This window comes from Micrasema longulum, unplaced genomic scaffold (assembly GCF_059751315.1).
Source record: "Micrasema longulum isolate JH-2025_06_02 unplaced genomic scaffold, ASM5975131v1 h1tg002312l, whole genome shotgun sequence".
Taxonomy (NCBI): domain Eukaryota; kingdom Metazoa; phylum Arthropoda; class Insecta; order Trichoptera; family Brachycentridae; genus Micrasema; species Micrasema longulum.
This window is the reverse complement of record NW_028279464.1, coordinates 121342-144894: the sequence shown is the minus strand read 5'-3', so window position 1 is coordinate 144894 and position 23553 is coordinate 121342. Positions and strand designations below refer to the sequence as shown.

Below are 23553 nucleotides of genomic sequence, written 5' to 3'. Positions count from 1 at the left end.
TGGGTTGAGTTGGAATACAACATAATGGAAAGTAGAGGAATGCATATTATTAAAGATTATCAAAAATATAAATTATAGCATAAACATAAATTTTGATAAATATTAGGACAACACAGTCAATAGTACATAATATATACGTTTATGCAACGTCTCGCAGCAGTTTTCTGCAATGATCTCTTCCCTTAGACAAAATCCAAACTTGTACACCACTCCTGAAAATGAATTTCGTTTTTCAGAACGTAATATGTTCATCCGGGACATTTAAAACTCTTGGGGCGACAAAAGATAAATTTTTTTGAGCGAAAGTCGTACGTGTACGTACGTTATTTATTCATTTACATACATTAGTTTATTGCACATTATTTGAGACATAAGTGCCAATTCCATGAGATGCAACTCCTTTGAATGCAGATCTCACTTCCTTTAAATTCAAAACGTATGTAAGTGGCGTCGCGAGTTTAATGAAGGAAGAACTAATATTCGTGACGAGCAAAGGAGTGGAAGACCTTCAATTGCGACCGATGAGTTCATGAGTTGGTGCGAGAAATCGACGAAACTGTTCGTGAAGACCGCCGATTGCGACCGATGAGTTCATGAGTTGGTGCGAGAAATCGACGAAACTGTTCGTGAAGACCGCCGATTGCGACCGATGAGTTCATGAGTTGGTGCGAGAAATCGACGAAACTGTTCGTGAAGACCGCCGATTGACAGTAGATGAAATGTCTGCGATGTTTCATCCAATTTCCAGATCTCTGTTTTACGGAACAATGAGGAATTTCACTGTTTTCTAATAAAAAAAAATCTATTAGCGTATTATTTAACTAAGCAAATATATATATACACATATTTTTTTTGTGCGTTATTTACAAAGATATGATTTTTTAAAGTTACATTTATCAAATACCGCGCCAAATGACTGTAATCAGATTGTCACTTTTCAGTAATGACGTCATGAAACGGTTGGCGTTCTTACTTTCACTGACCGCGGTAAGTTGTATTTCTCCAGCCAATAACAAAACTGACAAGAATCTATGGAATATTGCTTTGATTACTTCATTTAGTTGATCGTAGTTTGCTCATTTCTATGTTATGGTTGTTTTTACGAACGTTTCGATTTAGAAAAACCTAGAAAGTTGACATAATCTCTGGTTGAAATGTCAAATTATACAAATTATACTTTTTTTTTTCTATGGTCAAAACGTTCCTTACAAGGTGCGGGGGCTTTAAAGCGGAAACCGAAAATACTACACGTAGATATAAGGAGTGGCGTCATTATTTACGATTTTAAAATGAATACTATTTTTAACCTATTTTATTTATTTTTGCGTGCGTTTTTGAGATATTTCATCCTACTCCAAATTTTTTTAATATTCACGTGTACACGAAAACATTTCTAAAATTTAATTCCGGGTTGGGCGGGAATTCCTCATTACAGACTCACATGGGTGGAAAAAAAATTCTAACCGATGAGGAGGAGGAAAGATGCTCTGTTTTCCTTCTCCAGCAACAGCAGCACCGAAAGATGTTTATTATTTTTTTGGTAAGTGAACGCAAGTTTGGGTCTCGCGATTAAAGATTACTTAAACTGGTCCCGCAAATAGCCAGCCTGACGTAAAGCGAGAGCGTGGACGGCGTCATGCGCGTCTATCGTCATAACTATTAACATTTTCGGGAGTAAAACTGCTTGTAAATATCGCGTACGCACAGTTTTATATCATTAACACCTATTATCTCAGGGAGACGAGAGAAAAGCGGCGTAAGTGTCAGGCGCCTTCTGGCCCATACATACAGTGGATGCGGCGCATTCCTTACAAAATTTGAAAATATATAATCAAAAAATTACAACCATTACTTAAATTACATCAGAAAATGTTCGAGTGCACGCGATTTACAAATTCAAGCAAAAGTTTCAATAAAAATACCGATATACGCACGCGTATTTTCTTCAACAACGTACTAAATATTAAGGTTCTTTGGCTTTGATAGCATTCACTGGATACGCTGAAATCTGGATACTACTCTTCATTTTGAGTACAATCCAATTACAAACGTTCGGATTTCCGCGCACGCGCATTAAGGTTCGTATCGTTTTCGTATTGTTCTACGAGACTCGTAGAGATAAGAGCATCCATCGTGTATAATGCAAAGATAAAACGACTCTCATAACGTATAGCATGAAATTTTAAAGAGCGTATTATAAAAATTTGGCTTAAATTTAACAACATCTCGAGTTTTAGGTATTTTAGTTTAATTTATTTAAATAAACTTGTAGAGAGAGATATCATATTCTAATGAGATTGTATTTTATACAGGTTCCTTTTTTTCTCTACTTTTTTTCTCTACCTTTTTTCTCTACCTTTTTTTCTCTACCTTTTTCACCTTATTTTGTTTTATTAACTATACTACTTTGTCCGATGATAAAGAGTTTACAATGTAGTATATTTACTCCATGATTCGAATGGATCACTAATTATTACGAAGTTTATTCGTAAATATCTGGAAAAGTCGATGTCAAACTTATTTTCTTTTTATTATTGATCACTTTTTTAATTTCTAAGATTTCCAAGTTGTCTAATTTTAATATTTTATTTTTAACATGAAGTACTTTAAATCCAGTGTCTTTATTGAAATTGTGATTATTTTTAGATCAGATTCAGATTATCAGATGGTTTGCGAATTCAGAAAAATTATTATTATTTAGGCACCTTAAGTGTTCTTTTACTCAAATATTAAAGTTTCTTTAAGTTTTTCCAGTGTAAGTAGATTGAATCGCAATCATTACAATTTAATTGGTATATGATTTATTATATTTATAGACTTTGTCTTTGTGATTTTTTAACAAAGTTAGTTCTTAAAATATAATTGTTTTAGATATAAAACTTTAACAATGTTTGAGTATGTCCAATTGCTTACAGACTGGCTGGATTTCCTCCCTAAGGAGTTGTTCATATTTAAATTTATTGCAACAGAGAGGGAAAACATTATTGAGAAGGGAATATGGAAATCTAGGCATTTACAGGGCTTATGACCAGTCATTGGCTGGTTTAAGTGGCCACTTTAAGCTTGAGGCAAGAGTTGAGGAAATGTGGATGTTCGAACATGAGCAGAATGGAGAATTTTACACCATGTGTAAAGTGGCCACTTATACCAGCCAATGACAGGTCATAAGCCTCGTAAATGCTTAGACTTCCATATTTCCTTCTCAATTATGTTTTCCCTCTCTGTTGCAATAAATTTAAATATGAACAACCCCCTAGGGAGGAAATCCAGCCAGTCTGCAAGCATTTGGACACACTCAAACATTTTAAAATTATTACCTGGTAAAAGAAGAAGTATAAAAATTAGAAAATTGTTTTCAGGCGTTGCCTAGTAGGTGATTTGGTTCAGCCTGATGAATCTCACCCACGTGATAAAGGTTTCAGCTCTTTTACTTCACAAAAGTCAACAGATGGAAGAGTTGAGGAAATGTGGATGTTCGAACATGGGCAGAATGGTGAATGTTACACAGTGTGTGTGTAAAGTGGCCACTTAAACCAGCAAATGACAGGTCATAAGCCCTGTAAATGCCTAGACTTCCATATTCCCTTTCAAAAATGTTTTCCCTCTCTGTTGAAATAAATTTAAATATGAATAACTCCCTAGGGAGGAAATCCAGCCAGTTTGCAAGCATTTGGACATACTCAAACATTGTTCTATTCATTTTTTTACTTGAAATATCTTCAATTGCAGGTTTTTAGGTGCATTTTCGTAAAGAAAAATTGGATTTTAACTTCATAGACAGTTGGAGATACTCTGTTAATTTCTCATTATAATCGGAACCCTCGATAACATTAATTTTGCCACTGTTATTTACTAAGTTCAAGCGAAAAATTATAGTACCACATTGACATTTTGGCTTTTAAGGCCACATTATTGAAAGAATTTATGACGTTAATAAATCGAACAAATTTATTCGGGATCATTTCTGCGTTTTTAACTCAAATACATCAATTTTGTTCTTGTGCCATCATTATCGTTCAGGTACGATATGTACATAAATACGGGCAAAATATATTTTACACGGGGTATCTAAAGTGATCACATAAATAAGGCAAGCCTTGTAAATACCTAGATTTGCACATTCCTTAATAATTATTGTAAATAATAAAAATATTTTTTTAAATCACGCGAACAGTTACACCGCTTTAGAGAACATTCGAACAAGTTATCACAAGGCGTTTCTCCCTAAAAGGTTCCCGAAATGTTATCCGTCAATAGTAATTATTTAGATGTTGGAGGCTTGGTTCGGATAGAAATAGACACGCGAAGGGGTGTGGAAGGTCGCCGGTCGGATCCCGCGATCCGGAAATGGCGGAATGTCACGGCCCACCCCTAATGTCGCGTCTGACGTCAGACTGACAGTCAAAGTTGACAGCGAACGGTGCTTGCGAATTGTGTATACTCAAAACGCCAAGTCACGGTGGTCAGTTGGATGCGAATAAACTATAAAAAGTTCGTCAAAATAGGTTCGCAGGTTTTCACGGCCTTTCAGATACTTGTGATGTTTTTCTGGGATATTGGGCCGTGTATTTATTATATTATTCTTTTTGCCGGCGTTTCGAGCAGCGTGACAGCAAAAATTATGCAGTAATTTACTACATAAATTTGTTATTATATTAATAGTTTTCCAAAGTCCATTTATCACATATAGAGGAGACGTGCCGAATATGGTATAGGTCAATAATATGAGATGACGGTGTTCATTTCACATTATTTTTAATTTTTTAATCGATTAGTATAGTTATTTAAATTACAATAACAATAATTCAGATCGTGATTACTGTTAACAAGTCTGATGATTCTCTGTAGAGTACTGAAGAGGTGCCTGGAAACTATAGAGAACAATAAAACATAATTTTATTATAAAAAAATATATAAACTTACATTGATCTTGTTTTTCGTGGCGGTGATGACATCTTGGTCAGGGCTGATCCTCGCTACCCTCTTTCTCCACTCATTGTTACCACTCTGCTGCAGGGCTGCCAACCTAAAAAATATATACAAACATTGTATATTTTCCTACAAATCTTTGTTTTGATTTCCCGGTTTCAAATAAATCATTCAGCTTGCCCACTAGGTACCGAACACCGTATCTGAGGACTTGAATCTCCTTGAGGGTCCTAACAAAAGGAAAAAAAATCGGAAGGTACATCCGTATGTACCGACAGGTCTAGTACCACATGGAACACATATACTCATCAAGTGACAAAAATTTTGTTCCTTCGAGCAGTGCTTTGATAACAATTTATGATTACAATCACTCTTTGATGCGCCTAAACTACTGAGCTCAATAAAATTAAATATTCTAACTAGAAACCTCAGACAAAACTAACTCTTTCATACTGATAGACACAAAACTTACTATGGTTTTCATTCCCCTATGCCCAGAATTCTTAGGTCTGCCAACAAACATACCAGTCTTGATTTCTTTGATAACAAGTTGTCTTCTTTCAAACGATCACTGAATCAAATTCAATTATAAACACCTCTCTCCCGGTTCTACTCCCACCAAGTCTATTACATAATATTGTATCTTTTTACTTTCCTTTATAATAGTTTTCTATGTATAAATATGTCCTTAAAAATCCCCATTAGGCGTATATATAAACAAATAAATAAATCCATTTGAATTTTTTTAATCGTTCTGAGGTGGCCTGTTTTTTTCTTAAAAGCCTATTTAAAACATGAAAGAGAAATAAGTAAATGGCAAAGTATAATTAAATTCTGACATAACTGTCAGTTTTTTTTTTTTTTAATTATAAATATTTGTGTTTTTATGATTTCCCAAATATTTCATTTTGAAGCCCATTTTCAACGAGTTGTAAATAAATAACTTTTAGAAAATGGGGATCAAGTTGGGGCAGAGTGGGATTCGAATCACGGGCCTTTGAGCGGTTATTTTTGTTTGACTAAAATCGTAAGCAATATATCAACATAACACTTTTTTTGTTCACCTGCCAACAAAATAAATTGATACGCGGTATTTCAGTATCACCAACGACTTGGTGTACCGATGTATTTCCCTATGCACCATATTACGATGATTTCGATATAATATTTTATTATTTTGTACGTAAGACTATTAAACATATAAAACTTACTAATAAATACTTTTTTTATTATTAATATTCAAAGCATTAACTTTGTGGTCCAACATTTTAATATTATTTTAATAAAATTTGTATAAAACCACTCACCGACTTATCTGTCTACCGGTTTCGAGACGTAACCCGTCTCTTCGTCAGGACAACAACACTACACCAACATGCAAATACCACTACACACCTTCACCATAGTAGATTTGCAAAAATATAAAATCGACATGCAGGTTAGACACATGCTTCACTACGCCACCACCGAGGGTTAATGACTTATGAAGCTAATATTTCAAAAGGATTAACAATCGGAAAAGGAGGAAAAAGGGAGGGGGAGGGTAGGGTGACCATTACAATGAAATATCGAATAATGGACTATATTGGAAAGTTACTTGATTATTAATTAATGGGACATTATTTTTCAAAGCCTTCTTTATGTAAAAAATCTCCATATTATTTATTCTCCATACATTGCGTAAAAAATCTCCATACATTGCGTAGTTGTTTTAATTTTTTGCATGTTGGTGTAGTGTTGTTGTCCTGACGAAGAGACGGGTTACGTCTCGAAACCGGTAGACAGATAAGTCGGTGAGTGGTTTTATACAAATTTTATTAACATAATATTGATACTTTTTTTGTTTGTTTTGTTTTTTTTACAATATACATAATATAAGAGCTAAAACAGAGTATTTAAAAAAGAAATAATAATTACATAGCAATGAAATACATATAAACATTAAAAATAGCAAACAAAACAATTCCACAAAGGCATGGCCTGTTCGTGGGTATACAAGAAATGTTTATGAATTTTTGCTCCTAAAATAAATAGACCGGTATAATATTTTTGTGTAATATAAGAAAGAGAAGAGAAAATATTCTGTAAAAGATTAGAAGGTACTTTTTAATTGTATAGTAATTAAAAAAGGAGATAAAAAATAATAAAAAAACATTCAAATATTCCTTATCCGCAACAAAATATATCATAGAAAAAATAAAGTTAATATCTTTAGTTTGAATCCAGGACAGTGCGTGTTTTTCAAAAGGAGGAAAATTTTGAAAGTGTGATATCAATGAAATATCATCAGTAAAAGAAGAATTAAAAAATTTTGGGCCTATAAATTATGCGCGTCTCTGTGCTAGCCTCGTTTTACAATGTGGTATTTCTAGCACACGATTCCTTCTTTGACTTGATCTATTCGAATTACTAGTAAATACATTTTGGTTCTAAAATATATGTTTTAAACATTGAAAACAATATATTTGTCTTATTTCTAAAAGTTTAGCTTCTTGGAACAATTAGAAAGAGGGAAAAGTGCGATTTTTGTGAAGCATTATTTTTAAGATAAGCTTTTTATATAATTTTTAAACAGTTTCTAATGGTTAAATATGGTTGTTAAACGCTCACGCCCACCCAATTATTCGATAGGAAAGCCATGACTGAACAAGTGCATAATATACCATTTTAAAAGTATTTAGCTGGGCGTAAATACTTTTATGTTTTACGTTTGGACACATAGGTTAAATATTTCAGTTTATTTGTAATTACTGTTTTAAATTAAGCTTAAGTCTTCTCAGATAATCCTTGAACACCAGATAATCCTTGAACACACAAGTAGTGCATCGTTCTTAGCTCTTATCAGCTCCCAAGATAAATCATATGGCCTCCACAAACTAAAGATAAACGGTTGTTTTACCTTTCGGCAATGCCGCCGCTGCAGTGTTGGGAGAGGGCCTGCGCCGCCATGGGCTGCGTGGCGCTCCGCCTGAGGCCTGGGGGCTCAGAGGGCGCGATTTGGGTACCGGTTGAAGGGGGCCCACTGTAAAACGAAAAAATATACAGTTAGTTAAAAAATACATTTAATGAGGACTTTGTTCATTCCTTTGTTTAGTCGATCCATATTGTAAGGAACCGTGCCACGATCAAATTGAAGTAGTTAGGAAGAAACACGGTCTGACTTTTCTTCATACAAACATAGTTCCGCATTTTCTCCCTGGATTATAACACTAGAGCAATGATTTTTAGACACATTATAGATATTACTATTTTCGTGTTCCTATCGTTGTTTTTTTGATAAATTGTTTACTATGGGAACTAGGACCATCCAAAAACCCGTAAAATCATTCAGTTTTATCTGCCCTTTTCGGACGTATGGTATACATTATGATAAATAATTATGAAAAACGGAAAATGTAGTAACACAGAAAATTTCATTCTAATCATTTGGCTTAAAAAACATCAAAATCGTTTCAGTTTTGGGGTGCAGAAAACGGGACAGCGTAACGTTGATTTTGTCGATTTCAGTTGGCCAAAATGAGTCCGACGTGCCGTTGTCTTTTTCGAACAGTATCGAGGAGACATCAGCGAGAGGCCGCATCCAAGGACTTGAGTCTCCTTGGCGATGCCCACACACACGGAAAAATAGCTCATTGCCCCCGAAGGAGCTCTCTGGGATCGGGTGGCCTTAGAATCTGTGTGCTGAAAGAAGCTAATCTAGAAGTACATCAAATGCACTTCATCGGATCGAGAAAAGAGGGAAGTAAATTCTTCACTGACATGAAATGCAAAAAGTTTACACTCCGCGGAACTGATTCCATTGAGCGCCTGGCTAATATTGACGAAAACAATGGCTAATTAAAACAATGCTACCAATTTATTACAAAACAAAGTGCAACTCACGCCCTTAGACGCTTATTTAATAAGGTTTAATGCACATTATAAAATTTAATTGGGCTGATTTTCTTACTTAAATACGCAATGACAGCCGGTTAAGCGCAAAAATCGACGTTTTCGAAAACTTCAAGCTCTGGTTGAGGGTCAAAAGTAGTATCGAATATTTTTTTAAATATTTTTTGCATTCCGAGTAACCCAAAGGGCAACTTTAAAGAGCCTTTTAATTTTAAAATTCAGAGAAAAAAATATCGGTTTATTGTACATGTATTATAGAATGTAAACTTTGTATTGGTTTTAAATTTATATTCAAAATGTTCGATAGTTTGCCAATTTTCCCACGGTTACAAAAGTCGATAGATTGAATCGAACTTCCAACTGACACAACAAAGGGTCACGATTTTTCTAAAACGTCACTGAACACAACTGAACTAATGAATCGTCACGAATCCTCATTATGTTTGGTAAAAATAATAAAAAAGCATTAACAAAAGACGAATCGAGATAAAAAAAAATACTCTGAAAACAATAACTAGTGAAATTGTTTTATTTGTCGCCTACCTCGCAAGAGGTCTCGGTTTCGATTCCAGACATGTTTGAGCACAGCTATCTAACAAGATTTACATCTGTTGATGGCCTAGTCGTACCAAAATTTAAAAATAAATATGGACAACGTACGTTGGATTATATTGTTCCAAAAATATTTCATATAGCGGTAGGAAGACAGAACGCTTCTATACGGATTTATTATTTATGTTAAATTTTCGCATTATCAGAATTTTTACAACAACAACAACAACAACAAACCATCACGCCGTTTCCCCGTAGGGGTAGGCAGAGAGGATAGAACGCCATAACACTCTATCTTGGCATACAGACCTCGCTTCCTCTACATTCATACATCTTCTTATGCACGCACGCCGATTATTCCTACTTTTGACATGTCCATCTTCAAGTATTTGATGGACTTGATCGTGCCATGTCTTTCTCGGTCTTCCTCGTTTTCTGCATCCATCAACATTTGCATCGTAGATCCTTTTAGCCGTTCTTTCGCTGTCCATTCGCTCTACATGTCCAAACCAACGCAGCACCCCTTTCTTAATTCTGTCAATAATGCATGTCTCAGCCTTACACACTTCACGGATCTCGACATTTGTGCACCTATCATACATCGTTTTACCACACATTCGCCTGAGGGATCGCATTTCGACAGCATTCAACCTACTTTTATAATTATTTTTCCAATTCCATACTTCGCTCCCATACATTATATCTCGTTAAATACATTTTTACTAATTTCGTTTTAACGTTTCCATTTCTTATTTTACTAACATATTTTAGACCTTAATTTTAAAAGGTAGTTATTTAAAATGTTTGTTTTGCAGATATATATACATTTTTTATATTCATATTGTTTTATTTTCATTTTTGATCTTCTTTTGGTTGCATTTATCAGCATCCGCTACTTCAATATTTTTTGTCTTAAGTTTCATATATATTTACATGTCATAATAAAAATAAAATTATGTTTTTATTACGAAAGTGCTAAGTAGACAGAACGTTACTTTACTGATTTATTTTTTTTGTAAAACATTCTTTAACTCAGTATTTTTATTTATCATCGTATACATTTTTGTTATTTTCTTGGGTTAACCATTTCTTTTATTTTTTTCTTATTTTATGTACATTTTTTAAATCTTAATTTGAATAGATACTTTTATTAGAAAAAAAATTCAGTAGATATGAATTGAAATTTTTTAATTACTTTGTTTTATTTTTTATCTTGTGTTGATTACATTTATGAACACACATTATTTAAATATATTCAAGTAAATGGCTATCCTTTAATTTTAATTAAACTATTTTTCTCTATTTTCCAATTTAAAAAAAAAACATTTTAAATAATTTTATCTGGTTTCGTTGAGTTTTTTCTTTTCTATCTTCTTAAAAATATTTTTAATTTTTCAAAGCATCACAAACAAAATAATATATGTTCATAATTTTATATGTATACAGTATTATGACTGTACTCTTTTATTTGATTCATAATTAAAACTTATGACTGAGCACCCGATGACAAACTATTATTTAATAGTATATCGGGACAAAATATTTTTTCAATACTTTGTGTTCTTTTTATAATGTATTAATATTGTAATAATGTGTGTATTTTATTGAATAAAGACTATTAAAAATAAAATTAAAAAATTATTTAAAAGGGTGTTTTCACACTTGAATATTACATTATTATTATGGATAACTTATATAGCGCCATTTTCGTAATATAATACCTCAAGGTCGCTTAATAAAGTGATTATATAAAGATATATATTTAATTTTAATTTTTTTAATTTCAGAAAAACAATGTACTTTATCACCAGTCCCTTCACTAGTACCTGAAGCGTAAGACTGATCATCTAACCATCACGTAACAATTTTTTTATATTTTTTAATTTTAATTTATTTCAACAGAGAGTGAAAACATTTTTGAAAAGGGAATATGGAAGTCTAGGCATTAACAGGGCTTATGACCTGTCATTGGCTGGTTATTGGCCTTAGCCACTTAAACCAACCAATGCCAGGTCATAAGCCCTGTAAATGCCTAGAATTCCATATTCCCTTCTCAAAAATGTTTTTCCTCTCTGTTGAAGTAAATTTAAATATGAACAACTCACTAGGGAGGAAATCCTGCCAGTCTGCAAGCATTTGGACATAATCAATATTTTTTTATTAAGATACGCTGCGATTGGTGTATTATCACTTAATCTGCAAAGGGCCAGAAAAATCTAATTATTTTAATCAATAATTAATTGGCGGCCTCCGTGGTGCAATGGATAAGATACTTGACTCGCGGTTCCGGATTTGTTTCCCGGTGAGAACTCAAAAATCGAATGAGATTTTCTCAAGCCAGGGTGTTCTATGCTTTAATTCACCACTGTAACTGGGCTGCCTGGCCTGTTGTAGTTCAAAAATTTTATATATGTAAATAATAAAAAAACAAGCTTATACTACAACCACTAAGCCACGGAAAAAATAAGATAAAAAATATTATGAAAAACCATTACTCTTCTTGTTCGAAGAAAAACGAGTCAACTTCTAGAATCAACTGCTCCAGGTCAAACTCGGTTAGATCTTCGTCGAATAAAAGGTCATCGTAATCCATACTTTTCTGCTCTCCAGCTTAATACGTATCACAGAACAGTCACAGGATAGATTTAGAGCGAGGATAGTTATTACTACTCACTAGAACTATGTAGGGAAACTTAAAATAATTAATTTCTTGATATAACTCCATAGTTAATCCAATGACGTATAATTGAGTGATTGGCCATAGTGGCGAGCGTTTTGGGGAGTTCTTGCCGCGCCCACGCGGTCACTATGGACACTTTGTTACCGTAAGCTTGAGTTCTGCGCCGCGCCGCAAATAACGTAAAAGGGGTCTAAAAAGTTTCATTTTGGATCACATTGTAAAAATTATTTAAAATAATATTCCACGATACTTTTGGCCCTCAACCGAGGTTTGAAGTTAATCACAGTCTGAATATTTTGTTAATTATCTATTTTGATAAAATTATTTTTTTGTTTTTATAGATATAACTTAATCACATAACAAATTCTAACACGTTTAAAACTACCGAAATGCAAAAAGTTTACACTCCGCGGAGCTGATTCCGTTGAGCGCCTGGCTAATATTGACGAAAAGAATGGCTCATTAAAACAATGTTACCAATTTATTACAAAACAAAGAGCACCTCACGCCCTTAGATGCTTATTTAATAACAATATTTTGAGTTTGAACATTTTTTTGTAGACAAGGACTGGATTCAACTCCTTAGGGAGCGGTTAATATTAATATATTACTACAGATATGAAGAACATTTTAGATAAGGTAATATAGAATGCGAGACATCTACAGGGCTTATGACCTGTCATGTTACAAAGTGTGTAAAGTGGCCACTTAAACCAGCCAATGACAGGTCATAAGCCTTGTAGATGTCTAGAATTCTATATTACCTTCTCTAAAATGTTCTTTATCTCTGTTGTACTCTTATTTAATAAGGTTTCATGCACATAATAAAATTTAATTGGACTGATTTTCTTACTTAAATACGAAATGACCGGTTTAGCGCAAAAAAAACATTTCAAGCTCTGGTTGAAGGCCAAAAGTAGTATCGAATATTTTTTTTGATATTTTTTGCATTCTGAGTAACACAAAAGGCAACATTTTAGACCACTTTAATTTAAAATCGGAAGAAAAAATATCGGCCCATCGTACTGTACATGCCTAGACTTCCATATTTATACCCTTCTCAAACAAATTACGGTATTTAAATATCTTTTGCATATGTACTGTGATTTTCAATCTTAAAAAAATGTTAAAGGCAACGCATGTAGACAGTATGGGAATGAGTTGTCTATTTATTATACATCAGTGTGTTAATCATTTTTATACAAAATGTCCATTCAAAGTGTTTTTATGTAAACGTATTTTGTGCCAAAAAAATAAATTAACGTTTTTGGCGTAACAGGCTAATCTTGACAAGTCCAACCACTTCACTTTGGCTGGCTAACTCTTCCGAGTCTCGCCTGAAAGCAACGGATCCTGAATTTCAGGAGAGAGTCTAAAAGAGGAACATTATCTTCCAGAAACATTTCCGTTGTCCTACAGTATCTGAAAAGCGCTGTCGGTACGCGTTGTCATACACGTATGAAATAAGTATAAGATATTAATTACTCATACTTAAATAAATATTTAAATGTACAAACATTAGAAAATAGAAAAAAAACGTAATTATTTGTTATTTTTATTTAAAATATTAAATTCAATATTTGATTGTTCCGAACTGTTACAACTGATTAATTTGCTAGTCCCGGGCCGGGTTACCCGATTTAATAAACTATTATATGTAAATGTATCTACAACAAACTACAGTGCACACTCGCCAATAAGGAGAATTCATACATTTGCAAATGAATACGCGAATGACGTAGATACGAGTATATTTAATATAATACTTTTGAATTTTAAAAGGCATTGTATCAATTTACTATCTTTAAATTGTAATACCTAAATAATATTATGTTGATTTCAATTGTTTATCGTTTATTGACTTATATATGTATTCTACATAAGTATTTTTCTAACTTCTTATAATTGTAAGATTATTTTAATACAAAATTATACGCAAAAATGTACTCCTGTTCTCCTCTGCAATATATGTATGTATTATTATGTATCCTCATATATTTTCTACTAATATGTATGATTTTTTAAATTTTTTAAATTTAATTTTTGTTTTTCATTCTCTTCTTAATTCATTTTTATTTTTGCTCCTTTCTTTGTGTAAAATGCATTTCTGTCTTCATATTTAAAAATGCACTTCTGTTCTTTCCACTTTAATACTAATATGTAAATATGATATTTTTGATATTTTTCTTTTTCTTTTAAAAATCATTTATATATTTTTTGCTACTTCTTTGTAAAATACATGTCTGTCTTTATTTGTATATATGTATGTAAAACATGTAAAACCCTAAAAGGCGTTTAAATAAATAAATAAATAAAATAAATATTTATAATCAAACGGCACTAAATTCACTAGTTATTGACATGTTTCAGCCCTGTATATGCCTATGCATCCGCACTTCGCTCTTATCTGTCTCCGTTTAGATGTAAATCGATATAATATGACGTCACTTTGATAACCGTATTTAGCACAAGGCGAGGTATCTGTTCGCGTTCGCGATCGTGACTGGAGTAGTTTGTTTGGTCAGAGTATGAGACAGGGGCGGTCAGTTTATCACCAAGGCAGGGCCCTGATTACAATAGGAAGTAAGCATATTTACCCTCAGTTGTCAAAAAAGTAAAATCGAATTTTCGCACATTCATAAAATTTAAAAAAAAACATTTTTAATGACATACGACATATTCGTATTGCCTACCGACAAAAATACTTCAAATTTATAGACAAATTTTCACATGATGTTTGAGTATGTCCAAATGCTTGCAGACTGGCTGGATTTCCTCCCTAGAGAGTTATTCATATTTAAGTTTATTTCAACAGAGAGGGAAAACATTTTTGAGAAGGAAATATGGAAGTCTAGGCATTAACAGGGCCTATGACCGGTTATTAGCTGGTTTAAATGGTCACTTTACACACTGTGTAACATTCAGTTGAAATAAATTTAAATATGAATAACTCCCTAGGGAGAAAATCCAGCCAGTCTGCAAGCATTTGAACAGTCAACAGATGTAAGAGTTAAGGAAATGTGGATGTTTAAGCATAGGCAGAACGGTGAATGTTACACAGTGTGCAAAGTGGCTACTTAAACCAACTAATGACAGGTCATAAGCCCAGTAAATGTCTAGACTTCCTAATTTCCGTCAACAAATTTAGATCTTAATAAATCTGCTACCAAATGGTGCTTTATAATTTTACGAGTTTAAAATAAAATTATAAATATAAATCTAATAAAAATTGACATATAAATAACAAAAATGCTTAATCTAGAGGAATTTATCTACACAGAAAATTAAAAATGGTATTTAAGATGAATAATAATAAAATAAAAACAAATAATAAATTAAATTTTAACTACAACATACACCAAATAAATACAAGAACATCAAATAATTTAACTTGCGAACAACCTAAGACAAACAGAAAAAGTAACAGTTTTGTGTATACAGCAAAAAAAATTACAATTAACTTTCTAATGACCTAAAAAATATACAAAATTTATACGTACTTAAAAAACACCTAAATTAAACAGTTCTTACGGCTCGTGTTACGAGTGATATGTGTTTTTTTATCGACATTTTATCAAAACTATTGCGTTATCTTTATATATATATATAGTTCTTCTGTACGTGTGATGTCTCTGAACTTCTTCTAAACGGTTTAACCGATTAACGTACGGTTTTCAGCGAAATGTAGATCTTTGCGCTGTGCGTGTTCATAGATATTAAAATTTTCAATCAAATCGGTGAAAAAAAGGTAAGAAGAATTCAACCGTAAACAAGTATCTAGGTACCTTCTTATCAATGATAAGTCTTTTTCCATGGTAATAACACGCAAACCAAAGTTCGGACAAGACAACGTCTGTCGGGACCGCTAGTTATATGTAATCCCCTCCCCTCCTACCAGCACTTTTGCTGATTGAGAATATTTCGTATAAATAAAATATTTAATGTAATTTAATATGTAATAATAATGTTAGTTTAAAAATACTTGTGTTTTGTCATAAATAAATTAATCTAAATCTAAATCATAAACAAATGCATTCATGCAATATGAATTGTATTATACAAACTATTAATATCCATTCTCCTCTGTTAACAACACCTGCCATGCACCTTATCTTATCTACTATGTTTTAATTACTTCCCGATAAGAAGATAAAGCGGCGAGGAGAAAAGAGTAGATAAAATTATAGATGCAAAACAAACGTGGAAAATGTAATAATAACAGTTCCAATACTTTAAGTTTGTAGACAAAAGACTGGATTTCACCCCCTTGTGAGTTATTCATCGTCATCATCATTCCCTTTCCGCACATAATGGTGCATAGGGCACTGAATTGGTACACCAATTGCAGCGTATCTTGATAAAAAATAGTTTTATGAATAAAATTAACATATTACAACAGAGGTGAAGAACATTTAAGAGGGGGTAATATAAAAATCTAGGCATCTACAGCGCTTATGACTAGTCGTTGGCGGGTTTACACACTGTGTAACATTCACCGTTTCGCCCATATTTGAACATCTACATTCCTTCAATCCTTTCACCTGTTGATATTTGTGAAGTTAAAGAGCTGAAGCCTTAATTTCTGCGGGTGAAATTCATCTAATTGAATTATACGATTGAAAAAATTTCCTCTTGATTTGAAATTGAATACAAATAAACAGAAATTGAATTTATTTGTTTAAAAATGGCTTCTGGATTTGGGACCTGAAAGCTGCCTTGAGATGGTCACTCCACCAAAACAGTAGACTATGTGAATTTGGAATTATTGTTGCATGTCTGCTATTTATGTTTATATCAATACAATGTTATTTTTTTTTTTTTATTATACATAAAATAAAAATAATGTAAATGAATGCCTCGACACGGGTTATGTCCAGTGAGGTGTTTATTTAGAAAAGAAAAAAAAATGTTTTATGTGAATTAAATAAATATCACCTAAATACTAGACGATGCCTAAAAATTTTATTTTTTTCAATTTCTATGCTTCTTCATGAACCAGGGCCGCGATTATGAACGGCTATCTTCACCGGTATGTACTGCGACGGTATTCATATATTTTATTTTTATATTATCTATTACATAAAACAATTAGTAGAAATACATTAACAATACTAAAGCCAATAAAAAAAATCCAATGTAAATCTAATAATATATAATACATAAGAGAAAGAGTTTACATAATTGTGAGTGTGTGACGATTGTATTCATGTGTGTGTATGTGAATGTGTGTGAATGAATGAGGGAGAGTTTGCATGTGCGTGTGTGAATGAATGAGGGAGAGGATGCGTGTGTGTGGGTTCGTAAGTATAAAAATATAAATAATTCAAAACTTGTAATTATTTTGAAAAGTATATAGGAAAGAAATTGGTTGGAAGTTTGATTATAAAAAATAAAAAACTAATGATTTATGTCTACTTTCAAAACCTTTTTGTAAATACCTAAGTCAAGAAATGTTATAAATTTTCTTTTTTTAAATTATGGTAAATTTCTATACCTTATTTTTTTTTTTAAAAAAGCATTTTATTATGCAAACTAATATCGATATTTATGAACAAAAGTGTGTATATTTGTATGAAAATTCATCAGTAACAGGTAATTTAGGAAAAAAATGTACACATATTCTATTTATCATAAAGAAAACTTAATATTACTTTGTACATAAAATTGAAGATAAATTTCTAGAGATAAAAACTTCCCATCAGACTTCCCACTTATCAACAATATTTCGAGTTTGTCCAAATGTTTGTAGACAAGGATGAAAAAAAAATTGACAGATTTACACTTCAGGTGCACCAGTCCAGGGACTGTGAAATATTCTAATTTTCAAACACCGTTTATTTTATATGAATATTTCACAACAACCATGTCGGGAATCGAACCCGAGACCTCTGACCACAACACCACGAGGCCGACATGAACAGCGAAACAAACTGCTAGAGTTAATGTAATTTTTTTTTCAAAATACCCACCTTGGAAAAACAATACATTGAGCGACCATCTTGAAATAACCACCGGTAAACAAAATAATTTAATCTTTTTTTTACTGCACAAAAAAAATTCAACATTATTTCCTGTCACTTAATCTCAATATCAAAACAGTCACTCATTACGCTTATCAATAATAAAAATGATAACACAAGTTACATATGTAGAAAATTGTATCTAGTATTCATAAATCAATAATTTTGTATTGAAAAAGGTATGTTTATACTATTGGTTGTAAATTAAAACTAATCACTAAAGCTAGGGTTTCCTAGGACAGCGGTGCCCGTATCTTAACGGCCGTAGTGAACGGTGATGCGGTGGACAGCCGTCGTAGTGGTAACTAGAGAGTGGTTTTATTTTTTAACGGTGTTATCAACTCCATTTTTATAGGAAACCACTCTCTAGTCACCGTTACGACGGCTGTCAACCGCATTAATGTTCACTACGGCCGTTAAAATACGGGCACCGCTGTCCTAGGAAACCCGAGCTTAAGCGAACTGAAGAACGTCAAGCACAACCGACTTAAAGAGCTAAACTAATCATTGTATTAAGGTGTTTCTTTAATGTTCTTAAATTAACTTGTCCAGGTAAACTATTTACAACGGACGAAAGGTAAACTTCCGCGAATTGAAAATATTTCCCAGCATTAATGTATACTTTTGAAAAAACGTAGTCCTGATCGCCGAAGCTACCGAGAATTTATACAGATTTCAGTCACTTTTAAAATCATCCATAAACCTGTTTATAACAAACATATCACATACAAATAATATAATCACGAGATCCTCAACACAAAGACAACTTAAACAAATACAAACTAATACCACTTTCGGACAAAAGGATTTTGAATATTATTCAATTTAAATCTATAACCTACTTTCACTACCTATTAAAACAATAAGTAACGAGAAAATGCTGAAAAAGGCTATAAAAATGTATAGTGGAGCTAGGTAGAAGTAAAATGGATTGTCTCATTCGCCCAAACCAATATTGAATAAACTGCTCCGCAAATATAAAGCTTATGTTATGTTTTTGTTCTTTCATTGTGCGCTTTGTAATATAAATAATATAGATGTACATAAATAAATCATTAACATAAATACGTAGTGTTTAAAACTGTCTGAACATTTCGTCAATTTTAATTACTCTGTTTATTAAGTCTTCTTTGTTTATTCCCAAATGTAAAAATATTTTTTAAAAGTATATTGTTAAGTGTCCTCGACACGAGTAACCCCAGTGAGGTCACTTTTTTTTATAATGAATTATAGTTAACAATGGAAAAAGTATGAATGAATAAATAAATAAAACCTCATTTAAAAAAAAACCGTAATCAATATATATTATGTAGGGTTTTAGATATAAAATCGTTATTTAAAAATAATTGTTTACTTCAGATCCATATAGACAACATTAATAGTAGTGTAAACCAATTACAACAGAGATGGAAAACATTTTAGAGAACGTGATATGGAAGTCCAGGCAAGAATCTAAGAAATATGCATGTTCAAACATGGTAAATGTTACACAGTGTGTAAAGTGGCCACTTAAACCAACCAATGACAGGTCATAAGCCCTGTAAATGGCTGGAATTCCATATGACCTTCTCTAAAATGTTCTTCATTCCCGTTGCAATTTGTTAATGACTCCTTAGGGGGTGAAATCCCGTCTTTTGTCTAGAAACATTTGGACAAACTTAACTAACTAAATATCACGCCATTTCCCCGGAGGGGTAGGCAGAGAGGATAGAACGCCACACCACTCTGTCCTGGCACACTTCCTTTGCTTCCTTCACATTCATACATCTTCTCATGCACGCACGTCGATTATTCCGACTTTTCACATGACCACTTTCAAGAATTTGTTGTACTTGATCATGCCATGTCTTTCTCGGCCTTCCTCGACTTCTACAACCAGACACATTCGCATCATAAATCTTTTTAGCCGTTCTTTCATCATTCATTCGCTCCACATGACCGAACCATCGCAAAAGACCTTTCTTAATTTTGTCGATAATGCTTAACTCAGCCTTGCATTCTGCTCTAATTTCGACATTAGGGCACCTATCATACATTGTTTTTCCGCACATTCGCCTGAGGGATCGCATTTCAACAGCATTCAGTCTACTTTCGTCCCTTTTTTCCAACTCCATGCTTCGCTTCCATACATTAGGGTTGGTACCAGAACTCCATTATGAACTTAAAATACAAACATAAAATATGTTATAAAACCAACTGGTCCAAGGGGAAGTTTAAAAATTGGAAAATTATTTTCCGGCATTGCCTTGTATGTGAAATAATTCATTCAGAAGAATCTTTTACAACAATAAAGGTGTCAGCTCTTTTACTTCACTAAAATCAACAGATGGAAAATCTAAGAAATTTTGATGTTCAAACATAGGCAAAATGGTGAATGGTGAATGTTACACAATGTGCAAAGTGGCCACTTAAACCAACCAATGACAGGTCATAAGCCCTGTAAATGCCTAGACTTCGACATTAACTTCCCTAAAATTTTCTCCATCTCTGTAGTGATTTGTTAATCTTAATGACTCCCTAAGGGGTGAAATCCAGGCTATTGTCTACAAACATTTCAACAAACTCAAAATACTGTAATAAATAGTAGTGTTTCTACGTCACAAAACGTAAGTACGCGACCTAGAACAGGTGGTAATATCTTAATTCCCAAATTAAAAACAGCTACAGCCCAACATCATTATACTTAGAGAGGAATATTTTTTTTAATGAAATGAACTAAGGAAATAAAAAATGCAGGCAGGAGACATATTTGAGAAAAAAAAGTAAATTGATATTTATAATTCTGTTTTGTGTAGCACAGATTATTTTTTTGTAATTCATATGTAATACTAAAAACATTTACTAGTTAAAAATAAAATAATTATTGTAAGTCGTCACTTTTTTCTTTTACGTAATGGGAAACGTTAATGTAAATATATGCATTAAATTTATCTAAAAATTGTATTTACAAGTTTACTGTGTAATGCTCTTCTTTGAAATTTTACTATTTATTATTTATACTTCGTTTTTCTGGATTGTTATTCTATTGCATCACATGCTATAATAAATTTATTAATTCAACTACGTATTTTTCATTGTGAATTATTATGGCTTAGCAGGAGCACGGCTTAAAAAGCCTTTATAAATTCATAAATATGTAAACTAGTGTAATTTTGAACAGAAAAATAAACAATGTTGTCATTTAACTAAATCACGATTTTTTGGAAAAATTATAATTATTAATTGAAATTCAAATTGGTTAACTAATTGTAAAACATTTTTGAGAGAGGAATGTGAAATTCTACGCATTTACAGGGCTTATGATCTGTCGTTGGTTCGGTTTAAGTATACAATTTATACACTATGTAACATTCACTATTCTGCCTATGTTTGAGTATCCTTATTTTCTCAACTCTTCCATCTGTTTTTATAAAGTAAATCATTATTGATGTGGGTAAGATAAAACTGGCTAAATTCATTTATCACCTACTTAGCAACGCCAGAAGATATTTTTCATTTTTTATGCCTTTTTTTACAGTTTTTGGGTAAATCAACAATATTTTGAATAGGTTCAAATGTTAGTAAGCAAAGCTGGATTACAATCCATTCAATGTATTGTTGAATATATTTTAACAAAGAAAAAATGTATTTGAGGAGGGAAAATGAAAGTCTAGGCATTTACAGAGCTTATGACCTATCATTAGTTCATGTATCATGGTAAATAGAAAAAAAAATTGTATTACTGATAGTTTTTAATTTTTGATAATGTTATATGCTTTTCAAGTAAAATTATTATTAATGTAAGTTAAGTGTGAATAATCGATGCAATTTATAAGACCCTGCTGACGAGTTGTATGTATGCAACTCAGCAGGACTTTAATTTAAGACTATTTTGTAAATATTTTTGAAAACAAATTAAAAAATTATTTTTTTTAAAAACCAGAATCCTTGATTAAAAACTGTCAATAAGTTTTTCATAATAAAAAAGAAAACAATGAACACTACACAAAATAATATTTTTTTAGTGACAGTATTTTTACAAAAAGGCAATGTTGAAAAAAATGTACCTTCGTATTTTATGACAAATCAATTAAAAAGCGGATAACTACTTACATTAAAATATCACAGAAACAATTCAAATATAAATGAAACGATGTACTGAAAATGCTTGCTATGTAGTTTGAAACTAAAAAGCTTATTGATAGACCGGTTTCACTGAAAGCTCCCTCGTGTTTCAGAGTCGCCGTCGCGACGTCGCGCGGTAGACTGGCGCGCCGCGACGCCTGCACTTCGCTTGCAAGTAGTGAAGCACATTCTATGGGCGAGACGCGGCGGTGTGTATGTATGGAATGAAAGCCTTCAGGTACTTTAGAAGGCTGTAACAGGACTATATAAGTTTCAGAACTACGAGCTGCGTACTTATAAAAGGTATTTCGTACAAGGGTAAAATTAAAAATTATTAATAAATGTTGTATATAACCGACTTTAGTTGTCTTGATGTTCCCGTCTCTACTTCGAGACACTAATTCATTTTTTTAGTTTATTCAGAAAAAAAACAATGATATTACAACTAAATAAGCCTATTACAACAGAGATAAAGAACATTTAAGAGAAGGTAATATAGAAGTCCAGGCATCTACAGGGCTTATGACCTGTCAATGGCTGGTTTAAGTGGCCACTTTACACACTGTGTAACATTCACCATTGTGCCTATATTTGAACATCTATATTCCTTCAATTCTTTCATCTGTTGATGTTTGTGAAGTTATGTTTGTGAAGTTATCAACATCAACAGATGAAAGATTGAAGGAATATAGATGTTCAAATATAGGCAGAATGGTGAATGTTACACAGTGTGTAAAGTGGCCACTTAAACCAGCCATTGACAGGTCATAAGCCCTGTAGATGCCTGGACTTCTATATTACCTTCTCTTAAATGTTCTTCATCTCTGTTGTAATATGTTAATATAAACAGCTCCCCAGGGAGTTGAATGCAGTCCTTGTCTACAAAAATTTGGACAAACTCAAAATATTGTTACTAAATAAGCCGTTTACAATGGAGTCCTGATCCCGACCCCGATGTATGGGAGCGAATTATATTAATCCAACGGAAATACACTTTTCTATCTGAAAATCTTTGCGTTTTTTTTTAAAAAACTGATTTCGAATAAGTTTTTTAAAAGTGGAATAGCGAAAAACCTATTGTTACGCATACATAAGACAAGGTTTATTAAATATTTAATAGCGTGTACCGATTTAAAAATAAAATTAATACATTATTAAATGAAATAAAACAAACTAATATATATGCCGCAGACAAGTCTCGGCTTTGCGGGGACAAAAACAAAACATAACGTGCTGATTAAAAGATAATTTTTTGGAAAAAAAAAATTAAAAGAGGTATTTAAAGGTTATTTTTCTTTAAAGGACAAATTTTAGTTTCCATATAAGTATTAACTGTTTACTGTCTTCTGTATGCGGACGATGCCGTGCTTCTTGCTA

The 23553-nt window shown here is 32.4% G+C and overlaps 1 protein-coding gene across 1 annotated transcript in view; it reads right to left on the bottom strand.

Moving 5' to 3' along the window:
- LOC148272506 (uncharacterized) overlaps positions 1 to 23553 on the bottom strand; it is a 184456-nt gene that overhangs the window by 60656 nt on the left and 100247 nt on the right. Inside the window, exons 8-9 of the mRNA XM_088239953.1 lie at positions 7829 to 7951; positions 4924 to 5026 (exon numbers count right to left, since the gene is read on the bottom strand). Of these exons, the coding sequence (XP_088096079.1) occupies positions 4924 to 5026; positions 7829 to 7951 (226 nt within the window). The remainder of the gene's footprint in view (positions 1 to 4923; positions 5027 to 7828; positions 7952 to 23553) is intronic.